Source organism: Nerophis lumbriciformis, linkage group LG15, assembly GCF_033978685.3.
Source record: "Nerophis lumbriciformis linkage group LG15, RoL_Nlum_v2.1, whole genome shotgun sequence".
Taxonomy (NCBI): Eukaryota; Metazoa; Chordata; class Actinopteri; order Syngnathiformes; family Syngnathidae; genus Nerophis; species Nerophis lumbriciformis.
In genome coordinates this window covers 36,187,892-36,208,334 of record NC_084562.2, presented here as the reverse complement: position 1 = coordinate 36,208,334, position 20,443 = coordinate 36,187,892, and the positions used below count along the sequence as shown (strand labels likewise).

General features: G+C 39.1%; 1 protein-coding gene across 1 annotated transcript; it reads left to right on the top strand.

Annotated features, from left to right (window-relative positions):
• The first annotated feature begins 7,369 nt into the window (after positions 1–7,369).
• pole3 (polymerase (DNA directed), epsilon 3 (p17 subunit)) lies at positions 7,370–19,572 on the top strand. The gene is made up of 4 exons (XM_061975432.1): positions 7,370–7,733; positions 10,499–10,584; positions 15,923–16,041; positions 18,798–19,572. The coding sequence occupies exons 1-4, from the start codon at positions 7,668–7,670 to the stop codon at positions 18,971–18,973; spliced, it is 447 nt and encodes a 148-aa protein (XP_061831416.1). The 5' UTR covers positions 7,370–7,667; the 3' UTR covers positions 18,974–19,572.
• The last annotated feature ends 871 nt before the right edge of the window (positions 19,573–20,443 follow it).

The window sequence follows — 20,443 nt, the reverse complement described above, 5'->3', positions numbered from 1 at the left end:
GCCGCTTCGTTTTCTGTTCTTTTTTGGCTGGTTTCCTGGCGTGGGTTCATAGGTGAGGGTGAAATTGTATCCGCTTTCATCAAGGGCTTTTTGGTACGGGGGGGTTGCTTGGTCAAATTCAGCTTTGCTAGATGACAGCATCGATAGCCTTTTATTGATTCCGGTAGGTATTCTTTTCGTGGTGGTGGGTGGATGGTTGCTGTCATGGTGCACGTATTGGAGTGTTGTGTTGGGTGAGCGCAGCGAAATTGTAACAACATGCCGCCATAGACGGAAACACCTCCTAGGTAACACATGAGCCAATCACCACGCCCCTAGGCCAGCCTGTACCCACCCACTCTGTGCCCTATATAAACCATGGTATGCGAATGCTCCCATTAAAATCTCCTGACGATTGAGGGTACCCCCCCTCATGAAACAGGCCTGTAGAGATGAAATAGTCTTGTGATTTTTTTCCCCACACATACATATATTGCGCTCTACTACGGTATCGAGCACTATTTTTTGGATAACCTTATTAAGACATATATATATATATATCCATCCATCCATCCATTTTCTACCGCTTATTCCCTTTGGGGTCGCGGGGGGCGCTGGAGCCTATCTCAGCTACAATCGGGCGGAAGGCGGGGTACACCCTGGACAAGTCGCCACCTCATCGCAGGGCCATATATATATATATATATATATATATATATATATATATATATATACATATATACACATACATTGATATATATAGTATATCATTTATATTTATTTATTTTGCCGTTTTTGTTTACATGTTAAAGGTGTTTTAATGAATATACATGCATGTTTAACACATATAGATTCCTTTCTTTCATGTTGACAAGAATATAAGTTGGTGTATTACCTGATTCTGATGACTTGCATTGATTGTAATCAGACAGCAGTGCTTAACGTCCACGTTTTCAAATGCAGGAGAAAAAAAGTTCCTCCTTTCTGTCTAATACCACATGAAAGTGGTTGGTTTTTGGCATCTTATCTGTCCAGCTTCCATATTCGTTTTTATACACTTTACAAGAAATACATTGGCGGCAAACTCCGTAGCTTGCTAGCTTGTTTGCGCTGGCTTTCGGAGACTCTTGTTTTGAAAGCGCAGGCGCGATGGAGCGGCACTTTTATTGTGAAGACAGGAACTGTGCAGTCAGTCTTTAGGCTTGTGACGTACGTTTGAAATTAAAAAAGGGTCTTTTTTCCTTCACACTTTTGATTGATTGATTGAAACTTTTATTAGTAGATTGCACAGTACAGTATATATTCCGTACAATTGACCACTAAATGGTAACACCCCAATAAGTTTTTCAACTTGTTTAAGTCAGGTCATGTGACCGCCTGGCTCTGTTTGATTGGTCCAACGTCACCAGTGACTGCATCTGATTGGTGGAACGGAGTGAAACGTCACCAGTGACTGCATTTTATTGGTGGAACGGAGTGAAACGTCACCAGTAAGGCAGGCACTTTGAAGGTCTGTCTGACAGACCAAAACAAACAAAGCGTGCATTAACAGATCGATCAAAATTAGTGGCGAGTAGCGAGCTGAATGTAGATAAAAGTAGCGGAGTAAAAGTAGCGTTTCTTCTCTATAAATATACTCAAGTAAAAGTAAAAGTAAGTTGCATTAAAACTACTCTTAGAAGTACAATTTATCCCAAAAGTTACTCAAGTAGATGTAACGGAGTAAATGTAGCGCGTTACTACCCACCTCTGGACAGCACTTTGAATTAATTCGGTAGAATGCCCCATACACACCCACACAAGCAGAGCCGGCCCAAGGCATAAGCGTACTAAGCGCTTGCTTAGGGCCCCGCGGCCACCAGGGGGCCCCCAAAAGCAATTAACAAAAAATTCTTATTTTTTATTTTTTGCAAGTAGGAGTCTGACTGATGATTTCTAAATGATCAAAGATATATTATTGTACAAAAACCCAATTTTAGGTCAACATTTTTGCACATTGCTGTTTCAGGTTTTTGTTACCAAAAATAATAAAGTGAATCAGAATCAGCTTTATTGTCCAGTTATGTTTAACACACATGGAATTTAACTTCAGTAGACTGCGCTCTCTTTGTACAAAGTAAACATTAAATATGAACAATTAACTAAAAATATAAACTAGTAATAGACTAATATGTACAAGACTGATGAGACAAGATGACACTTTTACTGTAAATACAAAGCTTTATCACTTGGACTGTTCAACCCCAGGCCACTCGTGTAGCCAGGGCCGGCCCGTGGCATAGGCCGTATAGGCAAATGCTAAGGGCGCCGTCCATTAGGGGGCGCCACGCCAGTGCCACAAATGTTGGAGAAAAAAAAAAAAAGAAAAAAAAAGTTGGTACTATTATTTCTAAATACACAAAATAATCCCACGTTAATTAAAATGCAAAGTAAAGCCTATTTAATAGAAATATTATTTGTTACAACATTACGCCCCCCCACCCCCGCACGGTGCGCCCCCTCCCTTCCCGTATCATGACTCTTTTTGGACGTCACCACATCAAAAAATCAACACAAGATGTCAAAACGGCCAAAACTTTTATGTGCCCAGGGAAGAAAAAAGAGAAAAGAAGAGGAGGAGAAACGAGAAAAGACAGAGGTAGCAGGTAGGTAACGTTAGCCTACATGAAATTATTTGTCTGTTACAGAATGTGATAGTAACCTGGCTTTTTAGCATTAAGCTAATGTTACATGATTCGGCAATTGCTAATCAATAAATAGCTAGTTCTGTTTTAACGTCGGGTTAATATTGTGGAGGGGGCTAAATTGTTATGGAAAATAATAATGTAACGTTAGGTAATTACAGTACTCCCACCTTACATTCCTCAGGGACATTTGTATTAGATCTTTTAAGCAGGTGTTTTTTGTTTACATTGTTATTGCCTTCTGGTTAGCTAATGTTTGCCCTGCAGGTAACTTTTCCACCCCTTTATATATTAGGTATAGTTGTAAGTAAAAAAAAAAAGGTCAAAGACAAAGCTATTCGGTTTCTTGTGAGTATATACACTTCACTGCCGATGTGGGGGGGCGCCACCTAAAATCTTGCCTAGGGCGCCAGATTGGTTAGGGCCGGGCCTGCTTGTAGCTGAATGTTTTCTACATTTTAAGATTAGGAACCATATGTGGCACTCTGGACATCATTCGTTCATTCATTGGTATTATTTATGTTCTTAACTGGGCCACCCCCATATCTTTATAAATGACATGTCATTTGTAAAGACATGCCAGGCTGACAATAGCAGAGGTGGGACCAAGTCATTGTTTTGCAAGTCACAAGTAAGTCTCAAGTCTTTGCCCTCAAGTCCGAGTCAAGTCCCGAGTCAAGACAGGCAAGCCCCGAGTCAAGTCCAAAGTCAAGACTGGAAAGTCTCAAGTCAAGTCCTAAGTCCTGCATTTTGAGTTTCGAGTCCTTTCAAGTCCTTTTAACCACAGACTAATATATTAACACAGATTGTGTATGCTTTTCAAACGCTGTATTTATTTATTAAAAGAAGTGCATTTTAAATTGCAGGAAAGAAAATTGTGCTGACATTGCACTTTATAATAGCACTATTAACCAGTCATTTTAAACATTAACTCATTCCTTTACAGAACAAACACATTGAAAAATAAAGTGCAAATGTACTTATTTGTACAAAAGTGTTAACATTGAAAAAACATGACATATACGTGAACATAACAAAAAAGTTGTACTTTTTATATGTCAGGGCCCTATGCTGCATTGCATTTGCAAAAGACCAAATTAGCCAAGAGTCTGTCAGTCATTTGTGCACGATGGGGGCGTAGTATGATGCCACCATGGCTGAAAACTCGCTCCACTGGAGCACTGGAGGCAGGCACTGCCAAGACTCTCATGGCCACTCGGAACAGTGAAGGAAGAGTCTTCATGTTCAATGCCCAGAACAAAAGGGGGGAGAGAGTTGTTTTGGGTTGGTGCACTACTTGTAAGTGTATATTGTGTTTTTTATGTTGATTTAATTAAAAAAAGAAAAAAAAAATTATTTCTTGTGCGGCCCGATACCAATCGATCCACGGACCAGTACCGGGCCGTGGCCCGGTGGTTGGGGACCACTGAGGTAAACAACCAACAGTATGTCAGAAAGCTAGCTAAAACGGTACACATATTCATAATATAGTATACATTTAAACTGACCTTTATTTTACTATTTTTGTCTTTTTTTAGGTGGCTAAAATACGCGGTGCTGCTGACCGCCGTCTAACGTTACGTGTGATATATTGACTAACGTAACCCTGCTTAAATAAAATCACTGAACAAAAAGTATGAATAAGGTAGTGAACTGCAACAGATTCCCGTGTTTGCAATAACGTTATAACGTTAGCAGTGAGTTTACAGCCTCACTGATTTAACTACACAGCAAATAAAAGTCACGTTACTTAGCCAATAAACGTTATCTTACATTCAAAACTTACCGTTCTTTGTGCAACTTCAAATGCCGGACGAAGTTGGAAGTTGTTGCCTCTCCATCAGTAATTTTCGAACCGCATGTGTTGCATACTGCAAACCGTTTTGTGTTGACCACCTCGTAATTTTTACACCCAAACAAAATTATTTTAGGTATCATTTTTTGTTCACTGGCGTGTGGTTTGGACATGTCTTCTTCGTTGGTTGTCCTGCAATTTGATTGGATGAATGCTGTGTGATGAAAACAAAGTACCGGTAGATCTAATTTGATTGGCTGTTGTACTGAGACCACACCAGCTGACACACGCAACGCTGATAGACAAGTACACAATGAAAAATACGGAGCGCTCCCGAATAACTTTTTCATCTTTGGGTTTTGGGGAAAGTAGCAAGTCATGTCAAGTCATGTCAATTCAAAAGGCTCAAGTCCAAGTGAAGTCACAAGTCATTGATGTTAAAGTCTAAGTCGAGTTGCAAGTCTTTTTACATTTTGTCAAGTCGAGTCTAAAGTCATCAAATTCATGACTCGAGTCTGACTCGAGTCCAAGTCATGTGACTCGAGTCCACACCTCTGGACAATAGGATAATGTAAACAACACTGCCAGAGCCGCAATGAGTTTATATATTATTTATATATTATTGGCAGAAATAGAGGGCCCCAAAATCAAATTTTGCTTAGTGCCCCATGGAGGCTTGGGCCGGCACTGCACACAAGTATGTACTGACTGTACACAGCTATCATTGTATTGGCTATAAACCAGTTATATTGTCAAAATAATTAATAAACACGGTCACAAATCAATTTAACGTTTTTAGATTACCCGTCCAATGTACATTATTTTTCAGTAAAAACTAAACTAGTGATGGGTTGATGAGGCATCATGAAGCGTTTCGACACATTGCAAAACTGTATTGATACTGGGTCGATACTGTGTCACTAAATACTGACATCTGCTGGACATTAAAAATCCCTACAGGCAACCTATGGACCGACTCAACTGACACTGATTTGATGCCCTAGTACAGGGGTCACCAACCTTTTTGAAACCAAAAACTACTTCTTGGGTACTGATTAATGCGAAGGGCTACCAGTTTGATACACACTTAAATAAATAAATATATTGTCATTTGTAAGTTACACGTAAGTGTGATTTAAACAAGAATAGCTAAATAAATAAATGTATATATATTAAAAAAATGGGTATTTCTGTCTATTTTTTTCCTTTTACAGAAGGTTTTTTGTAGAGAATAAATTATGAAAAAAACACTTAATTGAACGGTTTAAAAGAGGAGAAAACACGGGAAAAAATGTAAAATAAAATTTTGAAACATAATTTATCTTCAATTTCGACTCTTTAAAATTCAAAATTCAACCGACAAAAAGAAGAGAAAAACTAGCTTATTTGAATCTTTTTGGAAAAAATTAAAAAAATAATTTATGGAACATCATTAGTCATTTTTCCTGATTAAGATACATTTTAGAATTTTGATGACATGTTTTGAATTGGTTGAAATCCAATCTGCACTTTGTTAGAATATTTAACAAATTGGACCAAGCTATATTTCAAACAAAGACAAATCAGTATTTCTTCTAGATTTTCCAGAACAAAAATTTTAAAAGGAATTCACAATACTTTGAAATAAGATTTAAATTTGATTCTACAGATTTTCTAGATTTGCCAGAATAATTTTTTTGAATTTTAATCATAGTAAGTTTGAAGAAATATTTCACAAATATTCTTCGTCGAAAAAACAGAAGCTAAAATATTTATTATTCTTTACATTTAAAAAAAATAAATTACTTGAACATTGATTTAAATTGTCAGGAAAGAAGAGGAAGACATTTAAAAGGTAAAAAGGTATATTTGTTTAAAAATCCTAAAATCATTTTTAAGGTTGTATTTTTTCTCTAAAATTGTATTTCTAAAAGTAATAAGAAGCAAAGTAGAAAATAAATGAATTTATTTAAACAAGTGAAGACCCATCCATCCATCCATTTTCTACCGCTTATTCCAAGTGAAGACCAAGTCTTTAAAATATTTTCTTGGATTTTAAAATTCTATTTGAGTTTTGTCTCTTTTAGAATTAAAAATGTCGAGCAAAGCGAGACCAGCTTGCTAGTAAATAAATAACATTTAAAAAATAGAGGCAGCTCACTGGTAAGTGCTGCTCTTTGAGCTATTTTTAGAACAGGCGAGCGGGCGACTGATCTGGTCCTTACGGGCTACCTGGTGACCGCGGGCACCGCGTTGGTGACCCCTGCCCTAGTATATACAATAATATAAACCAAGTCATTGTATTTCATTTAGGATTATTTCATATCTTCATTTAAATAAAAATATATTTTTTATCTTTTTTAGATACAGTCAATAAATAATGTGAACATGTATCATAACATGGAAATCTAAGAGAACGTGTTGTGGATGATTGTGGACTGGGAATTTTTTATTTATTTATTTTTTTTACACATTTTTATAAAAAAAAAAATTTAAAAAAAGGTTTTCCGACATATTGCATTTTAGACGATTTCTCTTCTTAGTTATTATTTCTCCGGCTGTAGAAAAGACCCGCTCACAGGGCACAGAGGAGGCGTCAGTGCGACACAGTTCGCGTATCGGTCACGTGACCAAAACAGCTCATGATCGGTCACGTGACTTTCTAAAAGCGGTACGCGCACCGACACAGGGTTTTGCTCTATGAGCTCGACGCATGCGCCGATGCATCGGTGTTTTACCGGACCCATCACTACTAAACACAAATGTAAACCCAAGTTCTTGTAATATCATGACGAATGTGACTCAAGGTTTAGGCCAGACTGATTTGTAGGTTATAAACATAGTCGTATCTTATTTTATATCTATACCAGACGAAGCAAAAAGAGTAACCGCCATTGTAAACACAATTCGGAGTATGCGCATGCGCTAGAGGTCAAAGTTGAAAGTGCACGGGGGGGTGGTTCGCGGGAAAAAAATCCAAACTAGTAATTTTGAAAGCGCAATTACTTTTTTAACTGTTAAAACTACACCGATTCTCCACCGTTTACATTTAGTTTGTAAGTTGTTAAACGTTCGACTAAAAGTATCCGAGCTAACAGCTCTAGCTAGTGAGCAGCTTCAAGTCATTGTCGGTGTGGTTATCGCTGGAGCTTGAAACGAGTTTTGTGAGACTTGTGTCGGGTGGCGAACTGTCAAATCATCGTGTTGCGAATACGACAAACTGAGAGAAAATGGCAGAAAGGCCAGAAGATTTGAACCTTCCCAATGCGGTCATCACTCGCATCATCAAGGAGGCTGTAAGTAAAATATAGCAGGTAGTAAAACACATGTATTCAAAACATGCTAACCCAGTAACATTACTTGTGACATGAAGTCAATCAAAGCTCATTCGCTTCCCCCTCTCGTGTTAACGTAATATACTAGTTGTATTTATACTTTTAATATTGCGGCTTCATTCATGTCGTTTTTTCGTTATTACTAATGTTTTGTGTTTGCCCTTTAAAAAGGAACTGACGTTCTATTTTTGTTGATTCACACTTTACAAAGTATTAACGAATAACTAATATTTTGTTTAGCCCCCCAATTACAGCTATAAAAGTAGAACAGTAACGTTATTGAAGTTATAGTTTGTTTAGATTTGTATTAATTCACAAACTATATACAGGTTAACCTCGTTATTCGTTAGTATCCATTCCAAAAGGTCAGCTATAAACCAAGAATTTTCCAATTAATCCGTTCCTGAGACCCCAAAAATATTAACATAAAACACATCTTATAATTATAGTTTTACATGTATAAAACAATGCAAAATACATATAAATGACAAACTAAATGGATAAATGAATATTTGACATCCATTTTACCTTTTATTGAAGACTACAGGTAAAAGCCAGTAAATTAGAATATTTTGAAAAACTTGATTTATTTCAGTAATTGCATTCAAAAGGTGTAACTTGTACATTATATTTATTCATTGCACACAGACTGATGCATTCAAATGTTTATTTCATTTAATTTTGATGATTTGAAGTGGCAACAAATGAAAATCCAAAATTCCGTGTGTCACAAAATTAGAATATTACTTAAGGCTAATACAAAAAAGGGATTTTTAGAAATGTTGGCCAACTGAAAAGTATGAAAATGAAAAATATGAGCATGTACAATACTCAATACTTGGTTGGAGCTCCTTTTGCCTCAATTACTGCGTTAATGCGGCGTGGCATGGAGTCGATGAGTTTCTGGCACTGCTCAGGTGTTATGAGAGCCCAGGTTGCTCTGATAGTGGCCTTCAACTCTTCTGCGTTTTTGGGTCTGGCATTCTGCATCTTCCTTTTCACAATACCCCACAGATTTTCTATGGGGCTAAGGTCAGGGGAGTTGGCGGGCCAATTTAGAACAGAAATACCATGGTCCGTAAACCAGGCACGGGTAGATTTTGCGCTGTGTGCAGGCGCCAAGTCCTGTTGGAACTTGAAATCTCCATCTCCATAGAGCAGGTCAGCAGCAGGAAGCATGAAGTGCTCTAAAACTTGCTGGTAGACGGCTGCGTTGACCCTGGATCTCAGGAAACAGAGTGGACCGACACCAGCAGATGACATGGCACCCCAAACCATCACTGATGGTGGAAACGTTACACTAGACTTCAGGCAACGTGGATCCTGTGCCTCTCCTGTCTTCCTCCAGACTCTGGGACCTCGATTTCCAAAGGAAATGCAAAATTTGCATGGTTGGGTGATGGTTTGGGGTGCCATGTCATCTGCTGGTGTCGGTCCACTCTGTTTCCTGAGATCCAGGGTCAACGCAGCCGTCTACCAGCAAGTTTTAGAGCACTTCATGCTTCCTGCTGCTGACCTGCTCTATGGAGATGGAGATTTCAAGTTCCAACAGGACTTGGCGCCTGCACACAGCGCAAAATCTACCCGTGCCTGGTTTACGGACCATGGTATTTCTGTTCTAAATTGGCCCGCCAACTCCCCTGACCTTAGCCCCATAGAAAATCTGTGGGGTATTGTGAAAAGGAAGATGCAGAATGCCAGACCCAAAAACACAGAAGAGTTGAAGGCCACTATCAGAGCAACCTGGGCTCTCATAACACCTGAGCAGTGCCAGAAACTCATCGACTCCATGCCACGCCGCATTAACGCAGTAATTGAGGCAAAAGGAACTCCAACCAAGTATTGAGTATTGTACATGCTCATATTTTTCATTTTCATACTTTTCAGTTGGCCAACATTTCTAAAAATCCCTTTTTTGTATTAGCCTTAAGTAATATTCTAATTTTGTGACACACGGAATTTTGGATTTTCATTTGTTGCCACTTCAAATCATCAAAATTAAATGAAATAAATATTTGAATGCATCAGTCTGTGTGCAATGAATAAATATAATGTACAAGTTACACCTTTTGAATGCAATTACTGAAATAAATCAAGTTTTTCAAAATATTCTAATTTACTGGCTTTTACCTGTATTGTTGCTGGTTGGCGGAGGAAGAGAAGGGATGAGCCACCTTCGTACTTTGCTACAAGTTATTTCTTGAATTTAATAGTGTTTCTCACATTTATCAAAGTGCTAGCACTTGTAACTTTTTTTGGCCTTGTGACTGCTTATTTTGCAGTCATACTCTATGAAATAATAAGCACATAGACTTGTGGTTTAACTGTGTTAGTTAGCCAATAACTAAGAACTAATTGGCGGTTATGTCATATGGGGCGACGGAGTTGGGGAAGAATGGAAAATAACATTTTAATCAAAAAGTAAGAAATATACAAAAACCGAGGTCGCACAGGATTACTGAGTCTCAGAAGTCCTATGAAATCTATACAGTTGTTGTGTATTGTGAACAAAATGGACAATTGTTAGATTATCAATTACGCAGTACATGCTTACTCGCCTGTTGCTATCTCTTTGACTCCAGACAACTCACTTTGACCAAGCGCCACTGTTCTTTTTGCAGTAAGGTGTTTTCCTCCCTGTGAAAGTAAATATCTGCCAGCTTGTGTGATCTTGAACGTCTCTTCAGTTTTTGAGATAACTCCCACGCACCGTTTGTTTTCGACAGCTCCCAGATGGGGTGAATGTGTCAAAAGAAGCAAGGAGAGCAATATCCCAAGCTGCCAGTGTGTTTGTGTTATATGCAACATCTTGGTAAGCGTACAGAAAAACCGAGTGAACTTGTGTACTGATTCAGAAAATAAGAGTTTGACTGAAGTGTGAAAACCCGTCCCTCCAGGAATTTGCAATAAGGCAATAACGCCTAGTTCACATAATTTCAACCAATTCCCGCAAATTATTCATTGCATCACAACTTCGTCTAAAGCTTGCAACTTCTCTGCAGATTCTGAGCAGTCAAATTTGTTTTTGAGCAGCGGTGTTTAAACTAATCAAAGCTTAGGTTTGTTTCTTGTGTAGACCAAGCAGGATCAACAGTGTGTAACAATGTATCAACTATTGCTCAAACCTAGCAATTGTCATCCTCCCTTGAAGCTCAGACCTACTTCTGGTTCTCATCTACATAACCAGAAATCATGATCATAATTAAAGATAAAATTAATTTTTAATTTACTTTCACAAAATATCTACAAGTATTCAAAATCTCTTCATGTCATAGTATGCTCCTTCCAGAGCTGTTGTTTTTAGGTTAGAGTTTTTATCCAATCAGAATTCAGCTAGCTTATGTTGCCATGCTGTACCAAATCTGTCCGGGGCCTTCAGAATCAACACTGCGGGCGTCTGTGCACTGTAAGCGATAATTGCGATAGCCAATCAGATCACGAGTTGTTGTCAGTAAGGCCTTCTAGCTGGCTTCACATTAAACGTGACATTTACGCGTCCTGTGATTAGATACTTACTGCTTTGAGCCACGGCGGTGCTATGCAGATCAGCAGAGCCACACCCGGGACCGTTAGCGGAATAACTTAATGTAAATGAACAGAACACATACAGTTGATAGAAAGTTGCGAAAACCAATCAGATCACAAGTTGACAGTAGCCTATCTAGGTAACCTGACTGTGATTAGATACTCACCAAATTGAGTATCCATTCACAAGTTGCAATTTACTGAAGCAGGAAGTGTTGCACCGTAGCCATACCGGGCTAGCAGAGAAATCACCAATGCTTCCTTTTTAACCCATAAAGCAGGAGAACAAAACGTTGATTATAACGTTGATTAGTTGGCAGATATATATTTTCAAGGCCATTTTGAAGAAGGATGTTTGCAATTCTGCCGGCAGTAGGTCGGACACGTTTCTAGTGAGGGTTGGACTCCGCCAAGGCTGCCCTTTGTCACCGATTCTGTTCATAACCTTTATGGACAGAATTTCTAGACGCAGTCAGGGCGTTGAGGGGATCTGGTTTGGTGGCTGCAGGATTAGGTCTCTGCTATTTGCAGATGATGTGGTCCTGATGGCTTCCTCTGGCCAAGATCTTCAGCTCTCGCTGGATCGGTTCGCAGCCGAGTGTGAAGCGACTGGGATGGGAATCAGCACCTCCAAGTCCGAGTCCATGGTTCTCTCCCGGAAAAGGGTGGAGTGCCATCTCCGGGTTGGGGAGGAGATCAAGTACCTCGGAGTCTTGTTCACGAGTGGGGGAAGAGTGGATCGTGAGATCGACAGGCGGATCGGTGCGGCATCTTCAGTAATGCGGACGCTGTATCGATCCGTTGTGGTGAAGAAGGAGCTGAGCCGGAAGGCAAAGCTCTCAATTTACCGGTCGATCTACGTTCCCATCCTCACCTATGGTCATGAGCTTTGGGTCATGACCGAAAGAACAAGATCACGGGTACAAGCGGCCGAAATGAGTTTCCTCCGCCGAGTTGGGGGGGCTCTCCCTTAGAGATAGGGTGAGAAGCTCTGTCATTCGGGGGGAGCTCAAAGTAAAGCCGCTGCTCCTCCACATCGAGAGGAGCCAGATGAGGTGGTTCGGGCATCTGGTCAGGATGCCACCCGAACGCCTCCCTAGGAAGGTGTTTCGGGCACGTCCGACCGGTAGGAGGCCACGGGGAAGACCCAGGACACGCTGGGAAGACTATGTCTCCCGGCTGGCCTGGGAACGCCTCGGGATCCCCCGGGAGGAGCTGGACGAAGTGGCTGGGGAGAGGGAAGTCTGGGCTTCCCTGCTTAAGCTGCTGCCCCCGCGACCCGACCTCGGATAAGCGGAAGAAGATGGATGGATGGATGGATGTTTGCAATTCTGACCCTAGCAAAAAGGCAGCATTTACATGACAGCGATCTTGACGTGTGATGATAAGCTGTCATCGTCTCTCATTTACCAACAAAAATATTGCTCTCAGCATTTCACAAATGCTCCTAATGAGCAGGAGTTTAATGTGTTGGAAGATAGATAATTAAAAGTTTAAGATGGACCAACACTTTTTAAATGTAAAACACACATTGAGAGTGTCTTCAATTTGTGCACAACAGAGCAGACAGCAAACAATTAGGTTGTTCTTTTCTGTCATTATTATTACTACTATTAGTTTTGATTAATTCGAATAATTTGACAATGAGCACTTACTGCTTTTACTGCTATCTAGTGTTTACTTTTAAATGTGTGTGGTATAAAATGAGTAAAACATTCATAGAGTATTTGTTTTCCCATTTTGTTAAAATCCTGTGCGTTCTAAGGTTAAGGTTTCAAGGAACATTTAAAACATTGATAACGAATTCATAAAATCACAAGTTGATACAACTTTTGCCACAACTTTCTAAAAAAGCTGTCCAGAATTTTTGGCTTCATCAGAGCAGACAGCAGACAATTAGGTTGTTCTTTTCTGTCATTATTATTACTACTATTAGTTTTGATTAATTAAAATAATTTGACAATGAGCACTTACTGCTTTTACTGCTATCTAGTGTTTACTTTTAAATGTGTGTGGTATAAAATGAGTAAAACATTCATAGAGTATTTGTTTTCCCATTTTGTTAAAATCCTGTGCGTTCTAAGGTTAAGGTTTCAAGGAACATTTAAAACATTGATAACAAATTCATAAAATCACAAGTTGATACAACTTTTGCCACAACTTTCTTAAAAAGCTGTCCAGAATTTTTGGCTTCATCAGAGCAGACAGCAGACAATTAGGTTGTTCTTTTCTGTCATTATTATTACTACTATTAGTTTTGATTAATTAAAATAATTTGACAATGAGCACTTACTGCTTTTACTGCTATCTAGTGTTTACTTTTAAATGTGTGTGGTATAAAATGAGTAAAACATTCATAGAGTATTTGTTTTCCCATTTTGTTAAAATCCTGTGCGTTCTAAGGTTAAGGTTTCAAGGAACATTTAAAACATTGATAACAAATTCATAAAATCACAAGTTGATACAACTTTTGCCACAACTTTCTAAAAAAGCTGTCCGGAATTTTTGGCTTCAACATATACAAAAAAGCCAGCAAAAATCTGGAGAGACTTTCCATTTTGCTTGAATGAAAAAAAAATCAAAAATTTGTTCATGGTTTCTGACAGAAGAGCATCTCTGTCATCGTCATGGCAACCATTATCAAACAGTTGTCATTATAAGACATTAAGATATGTTGTTGCAACACGGACCAGGGGCCTCATCTAAAAAAAAACTACTGTTCCGACTTATAAAAGGTGGTGCACGCCCGATTTTGAGTAGAAGTATGAGCAAGTAACCCTACGTCATGGCCTCACCAAGCATGATTTTGCCATAAAAAGTTAAAGTACCACTGATAGTCACACACACTAAGTGTGGTGAAATTAACCTCTGCATTTGACCCATCCCCTTGTTCCGCCCCCTGGGAGGTATAAAAGATCAATGCAAAATGACTCATGAATGCGGCATAATTTCATGGAGACAGAAGCTTGAGAGGTCTAATCTTGGTACAGTGTTTTGGTCCGCCGTGCTGAACTTAACAAAGAGGTAAAATATCAGTGCACATTTAAATTTTTAGTAAGCATGTTTTAAGAGTTTTATGTAACTGACAAAGCATTTTTGACTAAAATAAGAGTAGTCAAACCTTTTTAATTTATAAGTAAGACACAGCTGTCCTTAAAGTCAAAACATGGATGAAGTAAGGCCACAGATTAATTTGCGATATACCATCATGCTGATTTTAACACCATGGAAATATCAGAAGTGTTACCATTATTATTATTTTGAGATATTTAGGTGTATTAGTTAGTAAATTAAAAGTAACTTTACGCACAGGGCTCTGACGCTCTTCACACTAATAAAAGTGGTGGTAAACAAATACATGTTGGTATTAATGTTTTACGTACTTTAACAAATGCAGCAAAGAACTGCCCTATTTTTTGAAAAATTGTCCAAAGTTTAGCATCTCAGTTTGGAGGACAATATCTTGTAAACTTAAACCCATATAATTCATTTGATAACTTGATATTTATCAAAATTAATCACGGACATACAAATATTGTCATGATGATCAAATAAAATGATGACATTGTGATTAGAGCGGCAGCGATTAATCGATTCATTTGTTTCGAAAAAAGCTTAGATTTATATTCGGTTGCTTTCAATAATCGTTTGCATGTAACCAATAAAATAGATCAAATCCAGGCCGTTTGGAGTGCCTAAAACTTTAAAACGGCAGTTAGATTTTACGTGCGGCAGCTACAACAGAGCAGACATGAGAGCGGTGGTGTGTAGGTGCGGTGAACAGCGAAGTTTTGTTTGTTTTTAAAATGTTTGTATTTATTAATGCACACACGTTATAAGTGCAATTTTAATGTTGACGATGTGCATTTATTAGAAAAACTAATAAAAGTTATGGCAAGCAGATTTTTTTTTAATTTAAACTATTTTCCTTAAAATACGAATTGAGGCTAAAAGTGTATTCTATCTCATCACTCGGTTATTGAACATACTAATCGATAGACTACTAAAATATTCCATAGCTGTTTCTTTACTCTATATTTTTGTCAGGGCGCTAATACACTCTTACATAAGGGTGTTTACTTTCTGCTACCGCGGCGATCAATCGGTTTACTTTCTTCACTTCTATGTTGAAAAGCACATACAATATCTATCAAGAGAATATTACATTTGACAAACTATATCCACCATGTTAGCGTTGTAAGTCAATAACAATGCGACAACGATTGAGACATTTTTAATACAAGTAAGAAAGACACCAGTGTTTTTATTTATTAACGAAGCTTCAGTCGCTTCCACTGCATGCAGGATCAAAATCTATTTCTCACACCACTTATTGGCACTTAACGTGTCTGCCATATTTCCATGAAATACGTACGGCAGGTACAAAGCTTGTGTACTGGTGCACACATTCTGACGTCAGGTTGTGTTTTCATAGATCACGTACATTGCGTGGAAACACTATGCAACTTCGTGGCCCTGTTTTAGGCGTATGCAAACTTTATAGCTCTATTAGTGGTTACTCAGCACATTCATTCATGATTTTTGACTAACAAATGTATGCTTATGGCTTTTGAAACTACACTTCACTCATCTTATTTTTTGGTGAATGTTTCCCATGTTAACAGTGCAAACAACTTTGCCATGAAGGCCAAGCGGAAAACTCTGAATGCAGGTGATGTCTTAGCCGCAATGGAGGAAATGGAATTTGAGCGTTTTATGGAGCCCCTCAGAGAAGCTTTGGAAGGTCCGTATGAAGAAGCAGAACAAGGAAGATCATGTATAACAATAGATGTTTGAATAGTCAAAAGTCAAGATGTTTGTATTCTTGATCTTGACCTACATTCCCTACACTTTTTCAAAATGCAGTTATTCTCCCCTGCACTTTTTATTGTCCAAAAATAATGTAACGTCATTAAATGGAGGCAAGTCAAACGCTTGTGCCAGGTGAAAAACCACAGCTAAGACCACCCACAAGCGCATTTATTGGCTGTCTAGGACTGCCTTCTTGCCAGCTGGCCTCCTCTCTCCACTCATTTCTTAGTTTTTGCCCTGTGCGAGTCACCACCACCAGTATGTTTTTTCCTACATTTTATGTAATTTCACACACCAGGGTGACATCTTTGCTTCTGCGGACGACCTGACATGATGGATGCTTTACAGACAGCCGCGCCGAGACCGAGGGGTGGGGCGTAGCATGCACTCCGTAGCGTTATGATCAGAACTACACATACAGGTAAAAGCCAGTAAATTAGAATATTTTGAAAAACTTGATTTATTTCAGTAATTGCATTCAAAAGGTGTAACTTGTACATTATATTTATTCATTGCACACAGACTGATGCATTCAAATGTTTATTTCATTTAATTTTGATGATTTGAAGTGGCAACAAATGAAAATCCAAAATTCCGTGTGTCACAAAATTAGAATATTACTTAAGGCTAATACAAAAAAGGGATTTTTAGAAATGTTGGCCAACTGAAAAGTATGAAAATGAAAAATATGAGCATGTACAATACTCAATACTTGGTTGGAGCTCCTTTTGCCTCAATTACTGCGTTAATGCGGCGTGGCATGGAGTCGATGAGTTTCTGGCACTGCTCAGGTGTTATGAGAGCCCAGGTTGCTCTGATAGTGGCCTTCAACTCTTCTGCGTTTTTGGGTCTGGCATTCTGCATCTTCCTTTTCACAATACCCCACAGATTTTCTATGGGGCTAAGGTCAGGGGAGTTGGCGGGCCAATTTAGAACAGAAATACCATGGTCCGTAAACCAGGCACAGGTAGATTTTGCGCTGTGTGCAGGCGCCAAGTCCTGTTGGAACTTGAAATCTCCATCTCCATAGAGCAGGTCAGCAGCAGGAAGCATGAAGTGCTCTAAAACTTGCTGGTAGACGGCTGCGTTGACCCTGGATCTCAGGAAACAGAGTGGACCGACACCAGCAGATGACATGGCACCCCAAACCATCACCCAACCATGCAAATTTTGCATTTCCTTTGGAAATCGAGGTCCCAGAGTCTGGAGGAAGACAGGAGAGGCACAGGATCCACGTTGCCTGAAGTCTAGTGTAAAGTTTCCACCATCAGTGATGGTTTGGGGTGCCATGTCATCTGTTGGTGTCGGTCCACTCTGTTTCCTGAGATCCAGGGTCAACGCAGCCGTCTACCAGCAAGTTTTAGAGCACTTCATGCTTCCTGCTGCTGACCTGCTCTATGGAGATGGAGATTTCAAGTTCCAACAGGACTTGGCGCCTGCACACAGCGCAAAATCTACCCGTGCCTGGTTTACGGACCATGGTATTTCTGTTCTAAATTGGCCCGCCAACTCCCCTGACCTTAGCCCCATAGAAAATCTGTGGGGTATTGTGAAAAGGAAGATGCAGAATGCCAGACCCAAAAACGCAGAAGAGTTGAAGGCCACTATCAGAGCAACCTGGGCTCTCATAACACCTGAGCAGTGCCAGAAACTCATCGACTCCATGCCACGCCGCATTAACGCAGTAATTGAGGCAAAAGGAGCTCCAACCAAGTATTGAGTATTGTACATGCTCATATTTTTCATTTTCATACTTTTCAGTTGGCCAACATTTCTAAAAATCCCTTTTTTGTATTAGCCTTAAGTAATATTCTAATTTTGTGACACACGGAATTTTGGATTTTCATTTGTTGCCACTTCAAATCATCAAAATTAAATGAAATAAACATTTGAATGCATCAGTCTATGTGCAATGAATAAATATAATGTACAAGTTACACCTTTTGAATGCAATTACTGAAATAAATCAAGTTTTTCAAAATATTCTAATTTACTGGCTTTTACCTGTATATGCTCCGAACTGATTAAACAATGAAAAACATCCGATCCTCATCAGGTCAAACCAAACGGTTCAAATTCTTTTAATAAACCGTTCTCCCTATTATGTATTATGAATCATGTAAGTATGTTTTGGGATTAGGAAAATGGTAATGTGAATAATGGGGGCAGGACATCAGAAACGTTTGCCTTCCTGGCTCCTTGTTGGACGCATTCTGTACTTTGTTTTTCTTAATCATTTTTCTCCCGGTGTCTATTGTTTTAGTAGTCGTATCTTATTTTGTTTCTTTTTAAGATATTTTTTGCCATTGTTGTGGTTTGTAATAAATTAATGAAACATGGCATAATAACCCCGATTGCTTTGGTCAGAGCAACCAACAAAATTCACCAATTTAATTATTTAGATTGTTAGCCACCGGAAAAAAGATTTGCGCATGTACAAAAGCTTTGTTTTCATTGCCGTCAAGACATAATACTCTGTTAGATAAGTCCTAAGTGTATAAAATATTGGCTAGTTTAGATTTCAGTTACGTCGACAGCAGTTTATGTCAGCGTCTGTCAGTCCGAGTGGCGTCAACTTAAACGGGTTTCACTGTAATCATATAAAAAGTGTGGGACTGTACAACTAGACAGATCTGTTAGGTTTTGCTATGTTTCCAATTTGATGGTGGTTGTTTATGTTCTCAACAGTGTTTAAGAAGGGCCAGAAGGGAAAGAAGGAGGTGTCTGAGCAAAAGCGCAAAGATAAAGAGAAGAAGACGGACTCTGAGAATGATAAGAGCAGGGAGGAGGAAGAAGAGGAGGAGCGAATGGAGGAAGAGCCGGAAGCAGAGAACGAGGTGGAAGATGAAGAGGTGGAAAATTGAGGACGTTCCTCACAGGTCGAAGCTCTCAGTAGTCCCTTCAGAAGTTTTCACTGTCTGGATGACAAGTCTTGGTCAGGGTCGCAGTAAGGTCCTATTCAAGGTGTGGATTCCGTCTGTAGTGTCTCTTTTTTACATATGTTATACTGTACTTCCAATGTCTTAGTGTGTGACAAAATGTGACATAAACTTGCACTAACTGGTATTGATCTGTTCTCAGGCAAAAATATAATCCGTCTCAGAGAACATAGCTTCAAAATAGCTTCTGGCTAAATATTTGCAGTAGTCATGAATGACTATATGGGATACAGTCTAACAGTAAATGATTTAAACAGAGAAGAACCATACCATATGAAAACCTGCAATGCCACTTTTGGGAAAGAATTTGGAGTTGTTTTGGTTTGTAGCAAAGTCATTTTTTTTACGTAGAATTATAAACTAAACCTTGACCACAAAATGCTGTTAGTTGGTTACCAAAAAGTGGATCCTAAATTTGTTTGCTGCGCCAATGACATGTATGTATCAATAACAATTTATACTTTTGTAAAAATTTTTGTGAGAGGCTGAAATTTCCAATAAATATTTTCAGTAAAACTTAAAAATGCTCAGAATTGCCATCCATCCATCCATCCATCTTCTTCCGCTTATCCGAGGTCGGGTCGCGGGGGCAGCAGCCTAAGCAGGGAAGCCCAGACTTCCCTCTCCCCAGCCACTTTGTCCAGCTCTTCCCGTGGGACCCCGAGGCGTTCCCAGGCCAGGCGGGAGACATAGTCTCCCCAACGTGTCCTGGGTCTTCCCCGCGGCCTCCTACCGGTCAGAATTGCCTTTTTGAAAAATGTTGTAAAATTAATCAAGCAATTAGCACGATTTACAACTAGGATGGCACTTAGGAGCTCATACAACAAATATACTTATTGCATTGTGGGTTGAAACACATGTAAAAGCTATTCCTTATGTTTTCCATTGAAGGCCGTGTGCAGGTTTCAGGATGTCTTTTAGCTAAAAACCAATCCGACGTAGGTCAATACATGCTAAGCTAGTTATATTTTTCACCAAGTACCACCTCAAAACAATTGGCTCTCCAAGTACCACCATTAAAATGCAGTAGTGCAGTAGGCCTCAATATTCATCAAAAACAAGACCGAGATTTTATTTAACAAGTATACTTGATCATTTTGACCAAAGTTTGAAGACACTGTTTAAATATTTAAGTGATTATTTAACTTAATACTAGATTGAGCCTATGTGCCAGTTTGGGAATCACTGTAGGTCAACATATGCCAGTCCCTCTCACAGTGTGGCGGGCCCCCTCGGGGGGAAGCGTGTGACCTCTGTGAACATGTTTTTTTGCCGTACCAGAATATGATGAAGCATATGTAGCACTGGGATTCACTATAATCACAGTGGAAGACAAGGAAAGACTAGTGTCTTTCCTTTGTTAATAAGCTGACTGTTATGCAGAGGTATAGGTAT